Source organism: Onychomys torridus, chromosome 8 (genome assembly GCF_903995425.1).
Source record: "Onychomys torridus chromosome 8, mOncTor1.1, whole genome shotgun sequence".
NCBI lineage: Eukaryota > Metazoa > Chordata > Mammalia > Rodentia > Cricetidae > Onychomys > Onychomys torridus.
The window spans coordinates 378,073-402,015 of NC_050450.1; the positions used below are offsets into that span (position 1 = coordinate 378,073).

The 23,943-nt window shown below is 46.6% G+C and overlaps 1 protein-coding gene across 2 annotated transcripts; it reads right to left on the reverse strand.

Annotated features, from left to right (window-relative positions):
- Positions 1-1,372: 1,372 nt before the first annotated feature.
- On the reverse strand, positions 1,373-23,739 carry Ufd1 (ubiquitin recognition factor in ER associated degradation 1). Of its 2 annotated transcripts, XM_036197410.1 has the most exons (12): positions 23,554-23,739; positions 20,918-21,050; positions 20,507-20,539; positions 17,793-17,914; positions 15,255-15,385; positions 13,311-13,383; positions 10,533-10,601; positions 9,863-9,928; positions 9,385-9,432; positions 8,576-8,664; positions 7,964-8,045; positions 1,373-2,194 (listed from the first exon to the last, which is right to left on the reverse strand). In XM_036197410.1, exons 1-12 carry the CDS (start codon positions 23,554-23,556, stop codon positions 2,120-2,122), a joined length of 924 nt encoding a protein of 307 aa, XP_036053303.1. In that variant the 5' UTR covers positions 23,557-23,739; the 3' UTR covers positions 1,373-2,119. The 2 variants fall into 2 exon arrangements, with proteins under 2 accessions (XP_036053303.1, XP_036053304.1); XM_036197411.1 differs by lacking the exon at positions 23,554-23,739 and having other exon boundaries at positions 20,944-21,007.
- Between the last annotated feature and the right edge of the window lie 204 nt (positions 23,740-23,943).

The following is a 23,943-nucleotide window of genomic DNA, read 5'->3' on the forward strand; positions in this document are numbered from 1 at the left end:
TCCAGTTCCAGGGGATCCAATGCCCTCTTCTGGGCTCAGCAGGCACCAGGCACACAGGTAATGTACAAACATATATGTAGACTAAACACCCCTACATGAGGAGAGGGGGCCAAAGAAGGAGGGGGGAGCTAAAGCTAACTGGAGGCTAATGTCAATTATAGGGTGAGATGAGGACCTGAGTTTGATTCCTGTATCTCTCCAGGTGGCAGAAGAGACTCCTGAGACCTGTACTCTAATCCCCACATGCACACACTTGCACATGCAGCCACCTACACTTTGGATTTTTTTTTTTTTTCTTTTTTGAAACAGGGTTTGTCTAATAGCCCTGACCTGGCTTGCTCTGTAGACCAGGTTGGCCTTGAACTCACAGAGCTCCACCTGCCTCTGTCTCCCAAGTGCTAGGATTAAAGGCATGCACCACCACTGCCACATTAGATGCATTCATTTGATGTGTAATAAATATGCATGTGCACTGTGTGAACATAGATCTCTGGAACTGGAATTAGATGGCTGTGGACTACTATGTGGGTGCTGGGAACCAAACCTGCATCCTCTGCAAGAACAAGTTACTGCACCATCTTTCCAGCCTGGCAGGCTGTAGCATTTATGCCTTCCAAGGCCACATTTGGCCAGTGATGATGTGTCACAGAGAGGATGGGATGTTGGGGAGTAATATTTTAAAGTGTGTTACTTATGTTTATGATGCATTTAACTCTGTGAAGCTATGTTACTGTGCCTGTCTAAAACACCTGATGGCCTAATAAAGAACTGAGTGGCCAAGGGCCAGACAGGAGGAAGGATAGGTATAAAGATTATATAGAGGGAGAAATCTGGGAAGAGAAAAGATCAAGGAATAAGAGAGGAAGGAGGAATCCAGGGGCCAGCCACCCAGCTACACAGCAAGCCCATGGAGTTAGAATAATATTTTACAGAAGTTAGAGAACAGGAAAAGTCCAGAGGCAAAAGGTAGATGGGATAAGTTAAGGAAAGCTAGCAAGAAACAAGCCAAGCTAAGGCAAGGCATTTATAATTAAGAATAAGCCTCTGTGTGTGAATTATTTAGGAGCTGCCCCCCCCCAAGAGTAAGAAAACAACAGGAGCCAATTATCATAATATTTATGGATATTTCTTACTAAGAGTGAATGGACACACTCAAGTCATCATCCTATAGGAAGAGTGCATTCTCCATGGGAACCCTCTTAGGCCTGACCATCCCCACTGCAAGTGTCAGGGACTGTCATCTGTCCCCACCATCTCGACAAGTCTCAGAGGTGCAGTCTTCTAATGACAGGATGAGGTGTGGGGCTGCTATAAGTGGGCATTCCTGTGACTTCTGGCTAGTGGCCCAAACTACCAATCAAACAGCTAGAGGTGAGTTTTAATCAGTTTATTTAATTCTTGAATAAGAATTACTCAAGGAACAAATTTTAAATAATTGGATCAGTATGTCAAAAGATCTTACATCATACAAAGTGCAGATGTGAGTACAATAAAACAGTAAGAAAATGGGGCGTGGTGAACCTCAGTGGCAAAGTATGTGGCATGCTTAATATTCATGAGGTTTTAATTCAACCCTAGTACTTGAAAACCAAACAATCAGAACTTTGGGTAATAAATAAAATTGCAATGGGGGGGGTATAACTTCAGCATTTATTCATTCTAACTTCTGCATTTAGCTTCCTCATGGAATTCACTGACAGCTAGCAGATCAAAATGAGGATGAATTTGTCTGGATGAGATCCCTTCTGAAAGACTGTAAATAAAGGCAGAGACCATCTTTGTCAGGTACTCAGCTCCGTGTCTGAGTAGCCAGTAATCTGCTGAAGCCACTGCCCTATACTGACCTGGGAAGGAAGACCAAGGCAGGAAGGGGAACTGGTCTGCAAGGCCTGGGAGAGCCTTGGAGCAGAACACATGTAGAAGAGGCGGCCACCTATGGACCCGAGAGTGATTTCTCTTCCCCAGGTTAAACACACAACCTCCAGTTCTGCTGTTTTGCAGGTAACTCTATAAACAAACCATAAATAAGAGAGCATTCTCTGAACTTGTCAGAGGCAGTAACTATGAGCCAGTGAGTTGCAAACGGTCTTTATTTGCCAGCCAGCTGCCAGGTTTGGACTTAAGGCTTTCTCCCCTTCTTCCGCAGCGACTGTCCTTCTCCAGAGAAAGCAACAAATCTGCCCCCAGCTTCATCCTAGGTGTGAAAACAGAACATTATTTTCAGAAACCCCTCCAAATTTACAATAATTGCTTTATTCTATGGACTAGTGTCTTCTATCTACTTTCCCTACTTCATTATTCATAATAAGAAATGCTTCTGGAGGGCTGGAGAGATGCTCATGGTTAAAAGTGTGTGTTGCTCTTTCAGAGGACCCCGATTTAGTTCCTAACATCCATGCTGGGCAGCTCACAATTCCCTGTAACTCCAATCCTCTTCTGGGATCCTAGGGCACATGCACACAGAACACGTATCCACCCAATCAATCTCTCTCTCTCTCACACACACACATCAAATGTCTCTCGATTTCATGGCATTGGGAAACCCACAAATCACAGCTCTGAGTTTTAGATTTACTGCATAGCCTCTCCTCAACTTATGGAGGGTTATGTCTTGATAAGCCATTTTCAGACGAAGTTATCATTAAGGTGAAAAGGCATTTCCTACATGTCCCTTCCAAGCACCCCAGCTCAACTACGCACCACAGCAGTGTTCTGGGAAGGGAACCTGTGGCTCCTTGCTATCATCCTGCACTCAGAAGGATCACACCACTTATTAGCCCAGGAAGTGATCAAAATTCAAACTCTAGGTACAGTTTCTATTGAACATCTATCATTTTCACATCACTAGAAAGTTGAAAAATTATAAATTAAAACCATGATAGTTTGAGGACCTTTCACATAATAATCATTTTGTATTTTAAAATTTTTATGTGTGTAGGTGTTCTGTGTAAAACGTGCATGCAGTACCCATAGAGGCCAGGAGAGGGCACAAGATCCCCCCCTAGGACCAGAGCTACAGATGGTTTTGAGCTACCATGTGGGCGTTGGGAATTGAATCCAGGTCCTGTGTGTCAGTGCCCTCTCCATCCCCACAACCATCATATTCAATGTAAAAAGTGAAACACTCCAAGATAAATAATCATCCTCCACTTCACCAACCCAAAAGTTATTTCCAGTCACTTTCCTGCACATGTGTTTACTTAATCCCCAAATCTCAGACCCAAGTTTCTAACATAATACCCTCACTTCCAGGGAGATGATACCTAAACTACTGTGATAAGCAGCTTCCTCTCTGCTCACAGCTCTGTTTTGTTTATTTTTTTTCCTAGAAGGGAATTCTGGATTATTTTATATTTTAATATTATATTTTTAAAAGCTTTTTATATACACACCAACCAACCATAAAAACTACTGGGTTGGGGATTTTAGCTCAGTGGTAGAGTGCTTGCCTAGCAAACGCAAGGCCCTGGGTTCGGTCCTCAGCTGGGGTGGGGGGATGGACGACGACACTACTAATCAATTCTTTCACAAGCAGCAAGATTTGTTTCTTCAACTTTGCAAAAAAACACAGCAGGGTTTTTCCCCTTATCATGTTTTTAACCACTGGAGAGCTGAGGCATTATCTCTTGGTTTCTTATGGTAGAGGAACTTTCAATTTCCAAAACACATCTTCACACATACCATGTGCATCTCTAAGGCAATTTAGTGTTTCTATGATGACAAGCACACAAGGGCAGAGCACATGTGAGCTACAGGATGCAGTCCTCTACCACACAGCCTCCTGGGCTGACTTCTCTTTCCTCTGTCCATCTGATCACAAGACTGACCAGTGTCATGTTTGAAGGAGGTGTATTTCAAGCTAGGGCTAGCAGTTTCTTGCTCTCTGGCCCACACTGGCCTTTAACTTTTAATCTGCCTCAGCCTCGGAAGTGCTAGAGTTACAGGTGTGAACCACCACTGGCTCCAGCTGTTTCTACTTCCTTTATTTGGTAAGGTACAGCCCACAGTATAGTCCCCAGAAAGGCTTCTCAAAGATGTCTTTTGTGAGGTCCAACATGTCAGAAAATACTTTTGTTCTGAACCTGGTGTCTCAATGGTAGGTGAGCTAGTGGACCAGTCTGGTGTAGAGCTGCCATGTCATAGCCTTGGTGGCTAAAACCACATTCATTTGTGAGCATTCTGGAGATGCAAAGTGGAGACCACGGTGTCTGCGCCTGGCCTTTCCTCTATGTGCACATTTCCTTTTTCCAGGACACAGGTCTGATTGGATTAGGGCCCCATTTTCCCTTAATTATACCCTGTCAAAGGCCCTATGTCCAAACAGTCACATTGTGAAGACAACACTCAGCCCAGAAAGAGTTGGGTATAGAATTTCCAGCTGGGAATTTTTCTTCTTGGAATTCTATCTTGCTTTGTTGAAAGAGTCATTTTAAGTAGCCCAGGCTACTTTCAAATTCACAATCCTGCTGTAGCCTCCTGAGTTCTAGAGTTATAGCTGTGCTACCATGCTTGGCTTCCCATGAAAATGTTTTTAAATAAAACATGTTCTTTGCAAAGTTTATATATGTATTAACACATACAGACTGATCTCATCCCCCACCTTCTCTTATCTCCCGCCTGCCCAACTCTATATAGCCCCTCTTCCCTACAAATCTTTCTATTCTTGTTTGATTGTTCTGTTTTGTTACTGACTGGATTTAACCAGGATGTCTGTGTGAACATGGGTTTGGAGCTATCTACTGGAACCTGACGGAATACAATTTCAATCTCTCAATCTCAATCAATCAATCTCTCTCTCTCTCTCTCCAGAACCTAATCAATAGTCAATAATTCAGTTATAAGGGGAGGGACCCATGAGCTTTTCCCTCAGGACTTTTCAGAACTGAAAAAAAATTTTTAGATTCATTTGTGTGTTTTGCCTATGTATATGTACTGAGTATGTGTCTGGTACCTGTAGAAAAGGTGTCAGGTCCCCTGGAAATGGAGTTAGGGGTGGTTGTGAACCACCATGTGGGTGCTGAGAACTAAACCCAGGTCCTCTACAAGAGCAGCACGTGCTTCTAATCACTGAGCCATCTTTCCAGTCCCTTTATTAGATAGCAGATTTTTGGAGACACTGTTCTACTATCCAACTTATATGCATGCATCCAAAGATGATGTCTCTAACCTATGACCTCTTTCTAGATCTTTCCCACGCTCAGTCTAGAGCTGTTTTCACTCACTTATGGTGATATTTTATTTGTGTTGAAATGTGATTTTATTTATATGTTAGTTAATAAATAAAAGTGCCTGGGGGTCAGAGCTAATAGCAAGCCATTTAGCAGAAGTCTGGCAGTGGTAGCATACGCCCTTAATCCCAATCACATGGTAGGCAGAGCCTGTGTGTTCAAGGACATAGCCAGTTTGGAGACACATGCCTTTAATCTCAATACTAACCATAGAGACCTGGAGGTCTGTATAGATAGGCAGTGACAAGATCATGTGGTTGGGTTTACAACCAATGAGAAGGCAGAACAGAAAGTCAATAAAAAGACAGACACACAAGAGAAGGTTTCTTTCTTAGGGGAAGGATGGCAGCAGCAGCAGTGGTAAGAAGGTGGTCTCAGCTTTTGGCTACTGCTCTCTGATCTCTGGGCTTTTAACTCTGCATTTGGCTCTGTGTTTCTTAATTAATAAGACCATTCAGAATTACATCTACATTCACTATTTGAAATCAGTAGTCCCAGCTAACTGCAAACTAATGGCCATCCATTTAGAGAACTTACTTTCACAGTTCCTTTTCCCGTCCTCCCTTTCACTCATTTACTCGGTTATTTCTGCAATGAAGTCTTCTCTGTTGCCCAGGCTGCTCTTACATCCCTAAGCTCAAGTCATCCCACTTGAGCACAGGTACATACCACCATGCCAGGCTTTGCACAACCTGCATTACTTGGACAGACCCTTTCATTTCATGTTGCCTTTGTGCTAGGGATGGACACCAGGCCACGCTGACCACTCCGAGCACCCTACTTCTTTGCCTTTCACTAAACTTTAGTGGCTTCCAGAATACAGTAAAGCTATGTTTTCAATCTCACATACTTAAATATTTATGGTGAAACAGATCCTGCTGTGCTTGCAAGTCTCACTCTCTTTCTAAAAATCATCCTGGAGTGTCAGCACAATGAAAGCCTGACTGCATCTGATGAAGGACGCAGGAAGGTTTCATGGAGGTACAAGAGACCTACTGACATCTATTCCCTTGAGCCTAGAAAACTTACAACACTGTCAGCTTAAGGCCTGGGACATGCAGAGAGCACCCTAGTCTTTGTCTCTGGCCACCCCAGATGCTAGAGGAGAAAGAGTTCAGTAGCCAAGAGTGTCTGTCAGTGGTCCAGCAGCTCCTCCTATGAAGGTTTCACAGCACAGCTGATCTCTGCCCTATTGAAGCCCCTCAGGGAGATTGGTTCTTGTTTTTAAAGACAGATCTCATTTAGCAAAGTCTGGCTATGAGCTCCTGGGTCCTCTTGCTTCAACCTCCAACTGCTGAGATTACAGGTATGCACCATGACCAGCTAAGGGTGATCCTTTGAGCCTAGGTTCTAATGTGGGTATCCTGGAAACACATGTCACACTTGGGTAGTTGTATTCCAGACACAACTGCTGTGTAGAATGCAATCTGCAGCAGAATGAACCACTTAAAACTAATGCACAACACCTCGGAATAAGTTCCTGTGCGGTAATGCCTCCTGCTTCTAAGACAGCCTCCCCCGACTCCCAAACCTGTGACAGGAACATGCTGGTCATAGAGGCCTGCTGTTCTGATATCTTTGTGAAGGTCATTTTCTCAACAGGGTGACACTGACACCATGTGTGGTGGTCAGGGGATCTGGCTCTGTACCCATGCACATGTACAGACACAATCACAGCATCAGGCTCACAAGTATACTCCAGCAATGAGATGTTACTTATGACATACACAGAGGGTACCTGGCACCTGACCAGGGCTCTGTGAGCTAGTATCATGCTAGTCACCATTGTTAGGTGGTGCCAGACCTGTAGTAGAAGTCTGAACCTCCATGACTGTATTCATCCTCTCAATGTCTTGATGATTTTAGTCGATTTGATTTCTTACAAGCACATGCACCCGTACCCTGGCATCATGTCCAGCGATGGAGACAGCTGGGCCTGTTCACAGTACTCATTCCTGCAGGACTCTTAGACCTACCGTCCCTACTTTACAGCCACGCCACTAACTCAGGAGTCACTCTACAGAAATGGCAAGCTCTAGTTCTAGGTTACAAAGATGGGCTGGAGAGATGGCTCAGCAGTTAAGAGCACTGGCTGTTCTTCCAAAAGTCCTGAGTTCAATTCCCAGCCACCACATGGTGGCTCACAACCATCCATAATGAGATCTGATGCCCTTTTCTGGACTTGCAGGCAGAATACTGTATACATAATAAATAATCTTTAAAAAAAAAAAAAAAAGTCAGCTGGGCGGTGGTGGCACACACCTTTAATCCCAGCACTTGGGAGGCAGAGGCAGGCAGATCTTTGTGAGTTCGAGGCCAGCCTGGTCTACAGCGTGAGATCCAGGAAAGGTGCAAAGGTACACAGAGAAACCCTGTCTCGAAAAGCAAAAAAAAAAAAAAAAAAGGTCTAGATTAGAAAGAACCAGAGTTAGCAAGGGTATAGTTCAGCATGTGTAAGGCCCTGGGTTCAATTTCCTGTCCTGAAACAAACAGTAAGCAAAAAGAAGACAAGATCCACCTGGGGTCCAAGATCTTTTCATGGCCAAACCTAAAGTCGGTTCTTGACCTCTGGGTTGCCAGGCCTTGGCTAGTAGACCTGCAATGGATCTACAGAGTTAGCAGCTGTTAAGAACAGCAGGGCCACAGAAGGGGTTAAATATGACAGAAGCACCCTATTCTGAATGGCAAAAACACTTGTTACTAGTAAGTAAAACTGACCAACGATTTAAACTCACCTCTTCAACCTTTTTGACCAATGGACGTGAATTTCTGATGAAAGTGATCTTACCAAGCTTAAATTCGTAATTAGGAATCCCTCTGTGAAGAAGACAGACAAGAAGGAAGGTTAGTTCCAAGAAGGACTAAGACTTACCTCTGACCATCAAGAGGAAGATACGGAGAGACAGCAAGTGTCTTCTGGTAGTTCTCTGGTATGCTCTGCTCTGCCCTCTCTGCACCTGCTAGAGGAACCACCAAGTACAAGCACTGCCCCTGAGACAGGGACTGTGGGCTCTGGGCCCAGCCTCAGACTTCTCTGAAAGTGCTCCACTGGAACCCAGCCCCAGGGTTATCTTTCCTGTCACACAAATAGTAGACAGCTAACACATGCCTATCCCTGACCTGGTAGCCACCAGAAGAGGGTTTACCATGAATCCCTAGACCAACCCCATCACGCTTTACCACTGTCAGAGGGCAAGCAATGGTTTGAACCTACCCAGTAGCTTGCTGGTCTGTTTCCAGCACTGAAATGGGGCTCTCCAGTGCCATGAGCTTTGGCCCAAAGGTCTGTGTCAGACACTTCTTGCAAAATGACAACACTCAGCAGGGACATACAAGTACAGACCTACCTTTTAATGTCTCCAGGCTTGATGGGGGAGGGACTGGGCTCAACCCCTTTCTTCTTTCCATCCAGTCTATTCCCAGAACCAGAGAAGGCCTAGACAAGGAAGTCAAGAGGGTATGTGAGTGAGCAATGTGTGCCTTCTACTAAGAGACCCCAGAATAGGTGGCATAGCCCAGATCACCTTGAGTGCTGGCAGCCAAGATATCTCTGCCAGCCCCCCCCCCCCCCGCCCCCCCCCCGCCCAACTGCAGGACCCAAAGGAGCCCTATACAACAGGTAGCAGGCCTCTGTTGCAATACCTGCCAGGCTCCTCCTTCCCACATGTCTGGTTATACCTCCTCTACTCTACCCAGAACCTCAGCCTGCACATGAGCCACTTCTGTTTACCAGGGAGCCTGGCTGGCAAACATGCAGCTAACTTTCAAATGGCGTAGACAAATAGAAGCAGGATGTTTTCAGAGGTCAAAGTACATGTGCTAACAACTGCTGAACCTAAAGGAAGGGCTGTGTGTATCTATTATAATAATTTGACTTTTGGTAGACATCCCCGGCCCCCCATACCTAGAGACCACGCCCAAGTCCTATGTTAGGTGTAAGTTTTGAAAGTACCAAGAGAAGCTGGAAGCCTTTCAGAGTTGCCAAGGTTCCAGAAGAAAGCACATATTGAAAGGTTTGGTAATTGAGTAAGTGACTAATTTGTCTGCTCCTAAGGGTACCCAGAGCTCATGTCCTGCTAATGTTCACAAAGCATCAATGAGAACAGTTCCTGGCCGGCATCAGGATGCAGAGAGATATACATTGCCTGGTACTCACACGGAAGCCCACTTCTCCAGTATAGCCACTGTGGTCAGCTTCTCCCTCCTGACAGGAAGACAGAAAAACAGGAGGTGAACTTCTCAGAGTGGACGGTCAGTTTTCCCCAGAGTCCCCATCTCCGACAGCTGGAACACACTGTCCTCCTAGGAGGCAAGCCTAGAAAGCAGCAAGGGTCGTGACCCAGCTAGTCCCTTCAGAGTCCACTCACAAAGAAACACAGGAAGGGGCCAGCAAATCAGCTCATCAGGTAAAAATGCTTGCCACCAAGCCTGAAGACCTGAATTCAATCTGTGGTATCCACATGGGAGAGGGAGAGCCAACTCCAAAGGTTGTCCTCTGACCTCCACACACATACCATGGCCCATGTGCCCCTAACCCCCACACAACATATTTAAATGTAATGAAAACACGCAAAAAGCATGGGTATAAATATCATACACATGGTTAAGAAGGAGGACTCAAGGAAACCACTTACTATTGACTCCTCATGCTGTACTGGTCTTTCTGGTTCTTTGTAGCCCAAGGGAGCATCAAAATCCACCTGTGTTTTGAAAATAAAAGCTGAAATTCTGAGACACAGCCACATCCAGCCTCCTTAACTAACTCAGACAACAGTAGCTTGAGAGTTCTAGGAAACAGCACTAAATGTGCATTCTGTCCAGTTTTCCCAACAGCAGCACTTCTATACAGCTCAGCATCACTACAAGACCATCAACATTATAGACACACTGCTGTTCCTGAGAGCTGTGTGTGTGGTTAGTTAAATGTAACTATCACCACGGTGGTCCTGTGCATCTATTACCACAGGAAGACACTAAACATAACTACAATGATCCATGTATTCCTGGCAACCAGTCGTCTGTCTTCCACTTCTAAAGTCTGAGACCTTAGAGTGTCACATAAATGAAAAGAGACAGTGTACCTTTGTTTTTTTTGGACAACCAGGAGTCTTGTCATAGTATGTTCCCACTTAGCTCTTAATAGTCAAGCATTCACTCCTGGCAGGCCTGGGGGACTGGATCCTGCCATCTAAGTGGTCAGTGAGTGGCCTCCTCCTAATGTTCCTGGCAGCATCTTCCTCCTCGTCCCCTTCTGTGGCACCTCCTGGGGTCCTGACCTCCCTAAAATCTGAAAAAGTCACTCACATTCATGTCACATTCAATAATGGACACAGCCTTGTCAGGTTTGGTCTCCATCACCCGCAGCTCATAGATCTGCAGAAAGAACAGAAAGTTGAAGTTTTGAGCCAGCAATAGGGGCTACCTGCTGCTGTGGCTCATGGCCTGGCTTCTGGAGACATGAGCTTCCTTATTGTGCAAAAGCTTTATTAATAATCTGAACATCACCATTAAAAAATCATTATCACCTTATTATGAACAACACTGTGAAGCTGCTTATAGATTACAGAAGCTTATTTTTAAAAGGTATTACCTAAAATAATCTGACAAAGCTAAAGATAAGAACATTTATTAAGTTCATACCCTCAAAATATTAGGATCTAAAATGAACAGAAACAGGAAGTAAGAATTCTCAGTATTAGTTGACTTGAACCCACAAGATACAAGGGAACCACCAGAGATGCAGCTGGATCCCCACACCGACACCATGTGAGGAACTGGCTGATCAGGTTCCCATGCACAGTTGTGGGGACCTAGTCTAAGGGGATCAGTGTTGTGAAGGAGTTTGGCACTGGTCTCAGAGAAGGCCAAACTATGCCAGGCTGGGGTTGGTCCTGGCATAACTCCACAGCTATCAGTTTGTAGAGGTGCCCACACTGTCATGCTCTGTTGCTACAGATGGCAAGACTTATGTTATACTTTCCATCAACAACTCTGTGGACAGTGGGGAAGTGATGCCCTCTTGAGCTTTGTGGAAGCTCACCTGTCATTTCATCTACTAAGTTGTCTTGAATAAGAGACTTACGAAGGAGAGAACCATGGATGAATGTACGCAGTATTCAGATTCAACAGACCCAAGTCAGGAAGCGGCTAAGGGAAGATCCATATAAGAAAATGTATGCTCCCGTGAGAAGAGACCCCAAGAGGCACTATCCTCAAGCAGCTAAATTCTACTTCCAAGGTCACCACAGCATGTTGTCCCACATCAGGCTCTGCTCCTCAAAGGGCTGCCCACTTTCAAGAGGATGTAACAAGGATGGGCACACAGCGTATTTTTGGTTACTCCCAACATGGCAAAGGCCTGGCTTAGATGAAAGGACGGAAAAGACCTTTGGTGGGGGGAGAGGGAAACTTGCCTTGTGGTTTAGATCAACCTTGAGCCCACATCCTGCTGCCTCAAGATGGTTAGATTACTAGCACAACCACCATATTCAGCTAGCAAAGGCTTTTAAAAAACAGATTTAAAACATTTCTACTTTATTTATGAATGTTTTGCCTGTATATATGTATATATTTGCACCAGATGCATGCCTGGTGCCCAACACCCAGAAGAGGGTGTCAGATCCCCTGGAACCAGAGGTACAGGCAGTTGTGAACCTCTATGTGGGTGCTGGGAATTGAACTGGGTCCTCTGTAAAAGCAAAAGTGCTCTTAATCACTGAGCCATCTCTCCAGCCCTCTAATAGATGTTTTTAAAAGCAGAGGTATGAAGAGTAAGTATAAAATATTAAGCCTATTTGCCTATAAATGTCATCAGCCCTAACAATTTCTGAACATAGGTCACCTTTTTCATTGCTTTGACAAAGCACCTGATGAAAACGACGAAGGTCTGTTCTGGCTCACAGTTCCAGCAGGAGCTCAAGGCAGCTGGTCACACTGCATGCACTCAGAAATGAGACCGGTGCTCAGCTCACACTGTTTTTATTCAGTCTAGGACACCAACCCATGGAACAGTGCCACCTTAATTAGAGTGGGTCTTCCCATCTCGACCTTATCTACAAAAGCCTTCCTGTGGACATGTTCAAAGGCTTGTTCCAAGGTGTCGCTAAATCCCATTAAGGAGCAATCAAAATTAACCACCACAGCAGGCTAGAGAGTTAGCCCAGTGCTTTACTTTATATATAGATGAACACACACACACACACACACACACACACACACACACCCACCCCTTTTAAAAAATTAACCAACACACAGAGTGAATTAGGGCTCTTAATGTAAACCCAGGAAATTAAAAAAAAAAACTGGGGAGTCTCGTGAAACCTGCTGTCTCCTAGAAGGTAAGATTACTAGCACGTACTACCAAGCTTAGCCAGCAAAGGCTTTTTAACAAATTAAAGGGGAAAAAAAAGGGAAAGAAATATTTGTTTCTATTTTAAGTTTCTGAATGTTTTGCCTGCATGTATGTATGTGCACCATAGTCATTCCTGGTGCCCACCAAGACAAGAGGTTCCCAGATTCGAGTGGCCCTCCCTGAGAGTAACTGCCTGTAAATTGTACAGGGAACTCTGCTGTGGAACAATCCTGGTACACTGTAAATATGTATTACTCTTATTTGTTAATAAAGAGCTGACTGGCATATAACTGGGCAGGAGAGACGGGGTGGGAGAGTTAGACTAAGAGAATTCTGGGAAGTAGAAGGGCAGAGTCAGAAGAGTTGCCAGGAGACACAGAGGGAGCAAGACATGCTGGAGGACAGGTAAAACCACGATGAACAGAAATGGGTTAATTTCAGTTGTAAGAGCTAGTTAGTAACAAGCCTGAGCTACAGAACAAGCATTTATAATTAAGTCTCCGTGTTGGTTATTTGGGAACTGTCAGGCAGGAAAGGAAAGTCCACCTACAGAAACCCACTAATGCAGCTTCCATAAGTCACACCCCTGCTCACCCATGCTCCTATAACTCACCCCAATAAACTCTCTGGATCACCAAAACAGACTTAGATGTAATTATCTCTCTGGTCTGTCCCTCTCTCTGGGATAAACATAACCTTTTTTTAAGGGTAAGGCAGCCAGGCTCACCTACCTTCTCATTGTAGTTGATAGCAATCACATCTCCAGTGGTCAGACAGGCAAAGTTTCTCAATGCATTTTCTAATCTGCATACATGCTGTCAAGGCAACATGACAAGATGCATACCTTCAATTGGAACCAAGTGTCTGTGGGAGGTTGTTGTGGCTATTCACCTCAGGTAGATAGTACCGTCAGGACTGGCACCTAGAACTACATTGACAGTCCCTGGCAGATCTGTGGTACCAGCTCCCCACTTCTCTGGTGTGCACTATCTTAGTCCCTTTCTCATCCCTGTAACCAAATACTCAACAAGAAGCACCACTGGAAAGAATTTATTTGGGTTCACGGTTTTCCCTAAAAAAAAATTCATGATGTAGGGGAAGGGCATGCTGGCAGGAGAGGCTTGCAGCTGTGGAGGTGTGTCTATTCACATCTGGGCAGATCAGGAAACAGAGAAAAGGGAATGATGGCACTCAGCTGGTTTTCTCCCTCTCCCTTTTTATTTAGTCTGGGACTTGGCCCACTTGGTTAAACCTCTTTTGAAATACTCACAAACATGCCTACTATGTGATTCTAAGCAGTCAAGCTGAAATGAAAACCTACCATTACATATACTAAGACCTCCTTCCCCCTGGAATGGCAGATAACCAAAGTGATCAACTTTTCCCCATGACAAGAAGAAGAAATAGCCTCCAAGGCCAGAGAGATGGCTCAGGTGTTAGGTGGGTACAGCTCCTGCAGAAGACCCAAGATTGGTTCCCAGCACACACACCGGACAGCTTAACAATCACCTGTAACTGTAGCTCCAGGGTATCCGACACCCCTTTAGTCTTCAAAGGCACCTAGACTCACATGCACACACCCATACATACACATAATTAAAAAAGTAAAATAGGGGTTGGAGAGATGATGGCTCAGTGGTTAAGAGTGTATACTACTCCTACAGAGGACCAAAGTGGGTTCCCAGCACCCACATCAAATGGTTCACAGTCAAATATAATCCAAGCTCCAGGGGACCTAATGCCCTTTTCTGGCCTCCTTGAGTACCTGCTTGCACATGTACATCCACACAGACACACCCAAAGGTTTAGAAAGTCACTGAAAGTCTCACCATGTGGGTGCTGGGAATTGAACCCAAGACCTCTGGAAGAGCAGTCAGTGAGTCAGTGCTCTTAACCTCTGAGCCATCTCTCCAGCCCAAAAGCCTGTTTCTACAGTGAGTGGAGAGGTAACAGGGAGGGAAGGAAGGAAGAGCAGCTTCTGTCTGTGTGTTTGTTTTTAAACGTTATACATGTCCATGTTGCTGTTGAGATTTTTGTTTTGTTTTTCTTTAGACAAAATCTTGCTATACACACCTGACACAAAGTATGTCCCTAATTCACACTGGTCACATTTATAAAAACACATACCCAGCTTAAGATGAGGTGCACATTAGAAAAAAATCATACAAAAAATATAAAACGTTTGCTTCCTGTTTGCTAAAACACAGAAAATGTACTCAGCCCACCTTTATTGTCTTCAAGTGAATGGGTTCTAACTCTGAGCACAAAGTGGACTTGATTACCTAGTTCATGCTGAACCTGGGTCAAGGGCTCCACAGAGAGCTGGCGGTTGAAGGCAGACTTTGAAGTCTACAAAGTTTCACTGTCAGTGCAGGAGGGGTCTTGTCTTTTCTGTAACCTTTTAGGATCTGGAGTTTTCCCATGTTATAACGCAGACTTAGGAGATTGCTTCCAGGGGCTTTCTAAAGATTAAGGTTTTCCTTGGGTCTATGAAGTGCCTACAAGTGACTGGAGAAGGCCAAAGAGAACCTGATGTACTTGGTCAAGACCAAGGGGATATGCTAAGCTGTCACTATCAATCACAACTTCAAACAGAAACAAATGTGTGGCTCCACATGCTGTCCAGTGACAGCCAGGAACCCCTCCTGCACAGAGGGACTCTGTCAAAAGGATACACTGCTTTAGGGTTGGTGATATCCAGGAAGTCTGGGCTCTGAGGCTGGAACTTAGAGTAGGTAGCCACCTGAAGGTTGACACTCTCCACCTGAACCAGGCCCCCCTCTTCCAACAGCAAATTCTGCATCATCTAAAAAGAAAAAAAAATCTGCGTGAAACTCCTGAAAATTAAGAAGGCTCCACGGCCAACACCTGCCAGTCAGTACACTGAGCAGGTCGAAGTCTTACTTGGGGGAAAGTGCCCAGGAGGAAGACTTGGAACAAGCTATTGATACAATGCCATGGAAGAAAAAGACCAAGTAAGGGATTCAACTGAGGCTGCATCATCAGGCATTGTGATCTGTCTCTGCCAAGGCCACCTAGACAGGCCATCGGTTTCCAGCCTCCTATACACAGCGTTCCCTGGGATACTTATCCTCCCAGCTCCAAAGCTGTCCCACAAGCAGCATTCAAGACCACACTTAGGACAGAATGACCACACAAGGAAAGGCTGGTCACGGAAGGCCCAGAGATACCTGCTACCGAGTGCCCTGAAAACGCTAACAGACGTGCACTAACTTCCCAGTAAAACGGCTCATGACTGAGGGCAGGGACAGAAAGACACGAACAAAGGCTGCGAGACTCTGGCATGTGGGGGGAACCAGGGCACTGCAGTACCACCAAGTCAGAGGTGGGGAGGCGTGTTCAGGGAAGAGGGATGGTTGCAGGTCCCAGAATGGATTTTTGCTCATTTTAAATCTTTCTGAATAGAAGTTAGATACATAGATGGATGAGTAGAAAGAAATGCAAAATGAATTTTCATTGCCTTCCCTAATACCCCAACAGTAATCAAGACATGACTACCTCCTTTTATCTTTAGGGGCCCCAATGCTGGCCCCTCCCATGAAAGGCTAACTGAAGCAAGTCTTTGAGAATATTCCAAAGAAAGAAGCAGGGACAGAGGGCTATGGTACAAGTAAGGAGGCATTAGTCTGAAGAATGAGGTGTGCTGAGGAGCAGCCCCAGGACTGGAGAATGGGGTGTGCTGAGGAGCCCCAGGGCTGGAGAACGGGGTGTGCTGAGGAGCCCCAGGACTGGAGAACGGGGTGTGCTAGGAGCAGCCCCAGGACTGGAGAATGGGGTGTGCTGAGCAGCTCCAGGACTGGAGAATGGGGTGTGCTGAGGAGCCCCAGGCCTGAAGAATGGGGTGCGCTGAGCAGCTCCAGGACTGGAGAATGGGGTGTGCTGAGAGCAGCCCCAGGACTGGAGAATGGGGTGTGCTGAGAGCAGCCCCAGGACTGGAGAATGGGGTGTGCTGAGAGCAGCTCCAGGACTGGAGAATGGGGTGTGTTGAGGAGCAGCCCCAGGACTGGAGAATGGGGTATGCTAGGAGCAGCCCCAGGACTGGAGAATGGGGTATGCTGAGGAGCCCCAGGACTGGAGAATGGGGTGTGCTGAGCAGCCCCAGGACTGGAGAATGGGGTGTGCTAAGCAGCCCCAGGACTGGAGAATGAGGTATGCTAGGAGCAGCCCCAGGACTGGAGAATGGGGTATGCTGAGGAGCCCCAGGACTGGAGAATGGGGTGTGCTGAGCAGCCCCAGGACTGGAGAATGGGGTGTGCTAAGCAGCCCCAGGACTGGAGAACGGGGTGTGCTGAGGAGCCCCAGGATTGGAGAACGGGGTGTGCTGAGGAGCCCCAGGACTGAAGAACGGGGTGTGCTGAGGAGCCCCAGGACTGGAGAATGGGGTGTGCTGAGGAGCCCCAGGATTGGAGAACGGGGTGTGCTGAGGAGCCCCGGGACTGGAGAATGAATGGGGTATGCTGAGGAGCCCCAGGACTGGAGAATGGGGTGTGCTGAGGAGCCCCAGGACTGGAGAATGGGGTGTGCTAGGAGCCCCAGGACTGGAGAATGGGGTGTGCTAGGAGCAGCCCCAGGCTGAGACTAGAGGCTCCAGCACACTGCACTAAAGGGCTGGGAATAACAGAAATAGCTCTTCCTCCAAATGCTACAGACAGCCACAACAGGTTGGTAAGGCTTTGGCAAGTGAGGGTTCTGTGACCCTAAGTACAGTGTCCTAGGGGTCAGAGCCAGACTGTTACAGGTCAAAGCAGTACAAAGTGATCATTTAGGAAGAAGGTAATTGTAGCATGAGGCTCTGGAACACATAGAACAAGAGAGTACTTGCAGGCCTGAAGGAAGCCTGCAGCTTCCCCAGACAGAAGAAGGACAGAGTCACAGATAGGATGACACAGGAAAAAGTGTCAGACCAAGCCCTGGGGAACAAACAGACTTCTGAAATGTCTTGAGGACAATAAGGAGGCAAAGGACTTGAGATGTCACTCTCTGTCTGGTCCATGAGTGGGCAGTTTGGTGCAGACGGCATGGCAGGCCCTGCTGGCAGGCAAACTAATAATAAGCTAGGAGACGGGCTAGCATTTCTTGCAGCCTGGTTCTCCCTGAAACTTGGCAGCTGCAGGTGAGATAAAGTCCACTGACCACCCACTCACATACCCCCAAAGGAAAGACTCTCTACAGACCCTAGCAGCCCAACTCACCCAGTGGGGGAGGTAACAGATGCCTTCATCAGCAACAAACTCCAGCACACCACAGTGTGTCATTCGGTCTGAATTCTTATTGGTCAGTTTAAATAGCATAGGATAGGTAATGTTGAGCCGGCCTAGGAACAAAGAGGTTATAAAACACAATCCAATTCCTGTAAGGAAACCTTATTTATCCAATTGCCCCATCCAGTGGCCTTGTCCCCTAAACTTCAGTGCCTGCCCCCAAACCCCTATACTGCCCAGTCAGAAGGGCATCACTGTCTGCAAGAACAGACCATGTGGCCTTAGAGGAGCTTGGTGACTTAAATCATGCAGCACCAGCACAGACATGACTTTCTTCTAAAACCACGGTTCATAAAAGTAGCATGTTCATGTATTCATCAATAATTTAAGTGCCAACCATGTGCCACACAAAAATCTCTTCCTCTAAAGGTTTTGATAGGTGAGACTGTGAACTGATATGCACCAGCAGACACTGTGGGGACCTGGGAAGGAAGAGGGTGAGAGTGAGTCAGGAAGGGAGAAGCTACAATGGGAAACCACGGAACAGAAACGCGTGTCCAGGCCCCGTGGGCAGCCCTAGCTCAGCAAGGTCACAACATGGTACGTGTCCACATTCCAGTGGTCTAAGAGTTAAGTTAGAGCTGCACAGAGGGCAGGAGACAGCAGACAGGGCTGGTGGGACACTGGGGGAAGGGGCTGAACGGGTACCAACGGTGTTTGCCATGTCCTGGGCATTTGTTTAATCTTTTCAATAATCAAGAAGGTACTAGCATCTCTCCCTTTTTAAATTAATAGAAAAAACTGAGACACATGGATAAAGTAACATGCCCCAAATTACCCTGCTCAGGAGTGGTGATGTTGGGATCCAGGACAAGTCTGCTTAAGGTTGGGAACACTGCCACTGAAGTAGACTGCAGCTTTTCAGGTTAAGCACACACACCAGGACTTCCTCCACAGCCCTGGATGGCCTCCAACTCAGAGGCCTGCCTCTACCTCCCCAGTGTTGGGATTACAGTTGTATGCCACCACGTCTGGCAAGAAAAGTCCACTTAGCATCGGGACGTAATGTAGACTCTGGCCTCTCTCTAGATGTTGAATGGGTGAAGTGAATCAGGGAAGAGCTTGGGTAGGAAGCTCCAAAGCAACATGGAAAACAGCCTCCCTAAGCTAGTGACCTTGCTAGCATAGGGTAACTGAGACAACCAGCCCTGGGTCAAGGCGCTAGGCTCTGGATCACTAAAACACCCCCAGCTGTGGAAGCTACATGTTGACCCCTAGACATTTTTGGGTGCCCCAGAGCAGGTTCCAGCCAAATATCCAAGACTGCAGTAGTATCTATCCCTCAGCCACTGACTGATGGAGAGGCTGACTTCAAGCTCTGTGACACTGACTTCCTCCAGCCAGAAAAATTACCCACATTTCACAAATCAGGACCCCTTGGCCTTGCTTGGTTAGAAAGAGTCTCTTCCATCACTTCCATCATAGTTGAGCACAGTGGCACATACCCCAAACCCAGAGACTCACAAGTCAAGGCGGCAGGATCAAGGCCAGCCTAGTTAATTTGTGTGAGACCTAGTCTCAAAGAAGAAAACCTTTTAAAGGGTTCAGGGTATAACTCAGAGAATAAGCACTCACCTAACTTGCCTGAATACCCAGTACAGCAAGAGCAAACACATAAAAAAGGTCTGAACATTGATCTAATCTGGTCTGAAGTCCACTGATCCAAGTACTTCCAGGACACTGTTCTAAAAGGACATACCTGGGCTCCTTGGTCAGCTCATGCCAAAAGCAAGACTAAGGACCTATCCTGTCTCTGTAATGGCAGCCTATTGTGAACCCCATGGCTCCATTCTACCTGCTGCCTAACTAGAAGCCTCCAAGCGACACAGCTCCGGCTCAAGCTGGCACCTCCCCACTTGTCAGTAGAACCAGTGATAGATAGGTTCCCAATTATCACTGCAGCGCCAATGAACAGGGACTGATGGTGTCCCTGCTTGAGATACTGAAAGCCAAAGAAGCTGAGCCAATAGTCAGGCAGGGCAAAGTGCAAAGCCCAAACACAGCAAAGTGGCACCTATTTTCTGCAAGTCACCACTACATCCAGTCTCCCACAGGATGAATTCAAAGTGGGAACATCAAAAGTCAAGAGTGCATCCATAATTAAGGTTGTCCATAACCAAGAAAGGAAGCATGTGGCTCTTCTCACAAGGGCCTTCTCTGGCATAGGAAGAAAGTGATGGTTTCCTGGGGATGCAATGTCACACTGGAGGTGAGAAACTCAGGTGTGGAGCTCAGGAGAGCTATCTGGAAAGGAAGTGAAGATCTACACTTCCCGTGATCCTCTTGTAAATCAACCGTTCATTCTTCCTTTAGGGGACAATCTAGTGAGCCCACACTACAGTATAAACTGCTCAAGCATGCACTGCACCTTTGTATCTAGACAAGCACTTGAGGCCAGCCAGGCAATGGAGTTAAGGGGCTGGATGGGAGGAAACAGAGAGAGGAATCCCCTTCTCTGAGGGGTGCTTATAGTGCCCAGGCAGTGGAAAGCACAAGCATACCTTGCCTCATCTAAGGTACTGTGGCCTTGGTCCTTCTAGCCTGACAAAAGTTACCTGCTTCTGAGCACAATGAAGAGCTTATGCTCATTTCTGGCATCCATACTTATATTACCCAAATTGTCGAGTCACTTAGGAAATACTTACTGAGCTGATCGAGGGCTGAGGGCGGCATAATTACTGTGAAAAAGAATATTTCAGGAATATTAAATAAATAAAAATAAAAGGGATAGAACAAAGTAAAGGCAAGACATATACTTTCTGATGCATCTTTTAAAAGCTTTAAACAGTGCTTTTAGGGTAACCATAATTTATAATGACTTTTCGTTAAGAATCTTACTTGAAGTTATTTACTTTTGTGCTCTGAATGGCACTGTTATCAAACATAATTAGCACCCCACTCCCACCACCCACGCCCTAGAATGAGTGACAATTTTACTATAACGCTAGTGCAGACACTAGCCCACATGCAATCTAAGGGCTGGGGGAGACTACAGGGCTCATTCATAGACTTTAGGGCAGGGGAGGTTACTATTCAAAATAAAAACAGGCACATACTCTTCCCTCCTTTCTCCACATCTGACCTGTCATTAGGCCCTGCTAGCATAGACACGGAGAAGCAGCGGTACTGCGTAGAGAAGCGGTTCTGGAAGACCCGGGGAATCGGGTGGTCAAACATGTTGAAAGAGAACTAGAGGGGAGAAAGAAATGGTATTATTATCAAAACAAATAAAGGTACTTTTAAAAGATGAAGACTCACTATGTTCCCCAGGCTGGTTGTGAAGTCCTAAGCTCAAGTGATCTTCTTTTCCTTTCGAGACAGGGTTTCTCTATGTAGCTTTGTGCCTTTCCTGGATCTTGCTCTGTGGACCAGGCTGGCCTCGAACTCACAGAGATCCACCTGGCTCTGCCTCCTGAGTGCTGGGATTACAGGCGTGCCTTGAACTCACAGAGATCCACCTGGCTCTGCCTCCTGAGTGCTGGGATTACAGGCGTGCGCCACCCACTGCCGGCAAGTGATCTTGACTTAGCCTTCCACATAACTAACTGGGACTACAAGAGCAGCCACTGTAGCTAGTTCAAAGGTACATGTCTTCAGGCCAAACACTGAACATGTCGAGTCATCATCAACTAAAATCTCACTAGCCAGAGTGTTCTGACTTCCTAGGCAGCACAATGAACCTCAAATCCTTTTCTCTCCCGTCTCATCCCTCAGGTCCAATTTCCACTATCTGCAGACCCTGCAACTTTACGTAAGATTTGGTCATACCAGGCCTTCCTTCCCTTCTTTGTGCTACTATTCCATATTCTCAGATCAAGGCTGGACCTTACATACACCTCACCGAGAGCAGGGACTCATTACTGACCACCCACTCTCCTAACCTGGCGTGTTCTGTCTGGAACCCTTTCCCCTCCACCCTTAACTTAGACTACCACCTCTCACTAAGTGCCTATTATTTCCTTAGCTCTGATCCGGGCTTTAAGGAATATCACTTCAGTAATGTTGGGGTACTAAGAAGGCAGATGCCACCTCTGCTCTGGTGAATCTCATGTTAAAGGCAAGGAAGATAACAATAAAACACGAATGTCTTGGAGTTTAAAGACCAGGGGCAGGTATGGGGGCAGAGAGCACCTGAGATCAGATATTAAACAAGTGTTCAGGAGGAGATTATCATTAGAGACCTATAGGAAAACAAAAAGGCATTCCAGGTGGAGGCAAGGCAGTTGCCCATGTATGCTCGCCCATGTTGGCCTGTTTTTCTACAATCTTTTTCTTTCTCCAGCAAGCCTCCCCTGCTTGGCCATGAGGCAGGGTCAGTGCTCCTGCAGAATGCTCATAGCACAGAACAGACATATACACTGTGCTACTGTAGTCTACTGACCTCCACATGCACCGATGTGCACCCAAGCACACAAACTCACCTACTCCCCACCTCTTTTGCACACACACATCCCCCACCAATAAATCTTAAAAGATGGTTCTTCCATTACTAACACAGACACACGCCCGCGCCCCCTGCTTACTCCCCCCCCCCCCCCCCCCCCGTTTCTCTGTGTAGTTTTGGTGCCTCTCCTGGATCTCGCTCTGTAGCCCAGGCTGGCCTCCAACTCACAGAGATCCACCTGGCTCTGCCTCCTGAGTGCTGGGATTAAAGGCGAGTGCCACCACCCCCCAGCTTATCTTTTTCTTTAAGCACCAGAACTGTCTGACTCAGTCTTAGGTGCATAGCCCCCCAAACCCCTTTTGAATGAAGGGGTTAGGAGCGGAGGTGCGCTCATCAGAGCTCCTTCCCTATGCCATCCACCTAAGCCACTGCTTCTCTCTGAAACATGAATAACATACTTAGAGTAGGTGACACCCCTAGCAATATCCCTCCAACTCATTCACCCATGAACACGACCTTCTGCTCCTCCTTTACTGCTCCTATCTTCCATGTTTAAAGCGTTGATGCCTAACACATCAAATCCTCAGTACTGGTTACATAAATGAACTTAGAAATTTGATTTACAGTGACACTCAAGGTAAAATCTAATAACCACTTCCTGTTTTTAACAAGTGACATGGAGTCAACGCTACATACAGTGGTAATGAAACATCACTGCGGCCAGATGGGTGTGACTTCAAATCTCGGCGCCTCACTTTCGTGATTACTACCTCTTTAAGTTTAGATCTCTTGGTTCATAGAATAATAACTACCAATGTTCCCTGGGGACTGCACCCCCAAAATACTGTGTACTGTTGTTATCACAACATGATGAGACACAACGTGACATATATCCTAAGACATTATCTCTACTGCATAAAAGGCCACGGAACTTAGGAAAAGCTTAATGTCCTTCGGCTCTTCCTCCCTCGCGCCACTCCCCAGGAACTCTCCAGTTATCTCTGAGTTATGGAAACCTGTTGCGCGTCGAGCTCTTAGGAGAACTATGGACACAAAGTAGCAGGTTCCTCTCTACTCTCAAGGCCCGAGTCCCGCCAAGAAGCACAGAGTCACGACTCCGACAAGCTAAGAGGAGAAGAGGCGGCTCCTAACTATGGATCCCACTTGGGACAGAAGCGCTCGGGACAGCGGAGCCGGCCGGGCGCAGGCCGGGGTGACTCGGCACCTCCGCCGCCAGATCCGGGCCCTCCCCGCCGAGCGCCGCAGGCAGCACTGGCCTCTCCCGGCTCCCGATCCCGGCCAGCTTACCATGACTGACAGCACTTGGTGACGCCGCTTCTTTTCGTGAATCTTACAATAGAAACCCTGAGCTCCTTCTACACTGTCGCGGCCGCCGCTCTAAAACTCAGAACGCGCGAGAGGCTCGCCGGAAGTGACGGAAGGGAGCCCACCGGGAGAGTACCGAGAGGCCTGGCGTCGGCAGCGAAAAGCAGAAAGTCACGGAGAGGCCTGGAGTTTGAAAAGTATTCAGAGAAAACACTAAAACATTCGATAACTTATTTCACAGGACATTGATTATTTATAATGTTTAGATAGCATTCCCTTCCGAACAAACTTGGTAGACTCCATTCTCGTTATTGACTACAATACCCAGAATGCAGGTAGTTTCCGGCCTTGGCTTCAGCCATCATGGACTCG

Excerpts from the sequence above, each read along its gene's own strand:
- Ufd1 (XM_036197410.1), bottom strand. Across the intron at positions 9,929-10,532 it reads TTATTGAATGTGACATGAAT|GTGGATTTTGATGCTCCCTT; the intron begins GTGAGTGACTTT and ends TTCAAAACACAG. Across the intron at positions 8,046-8,575 it reads AAGCCTGGAGACATTAAAAG|AGGGATTCCTAATTACGAAT; the intron begins GTAGGTCTGTAC and ends TCTTCTTCACAG.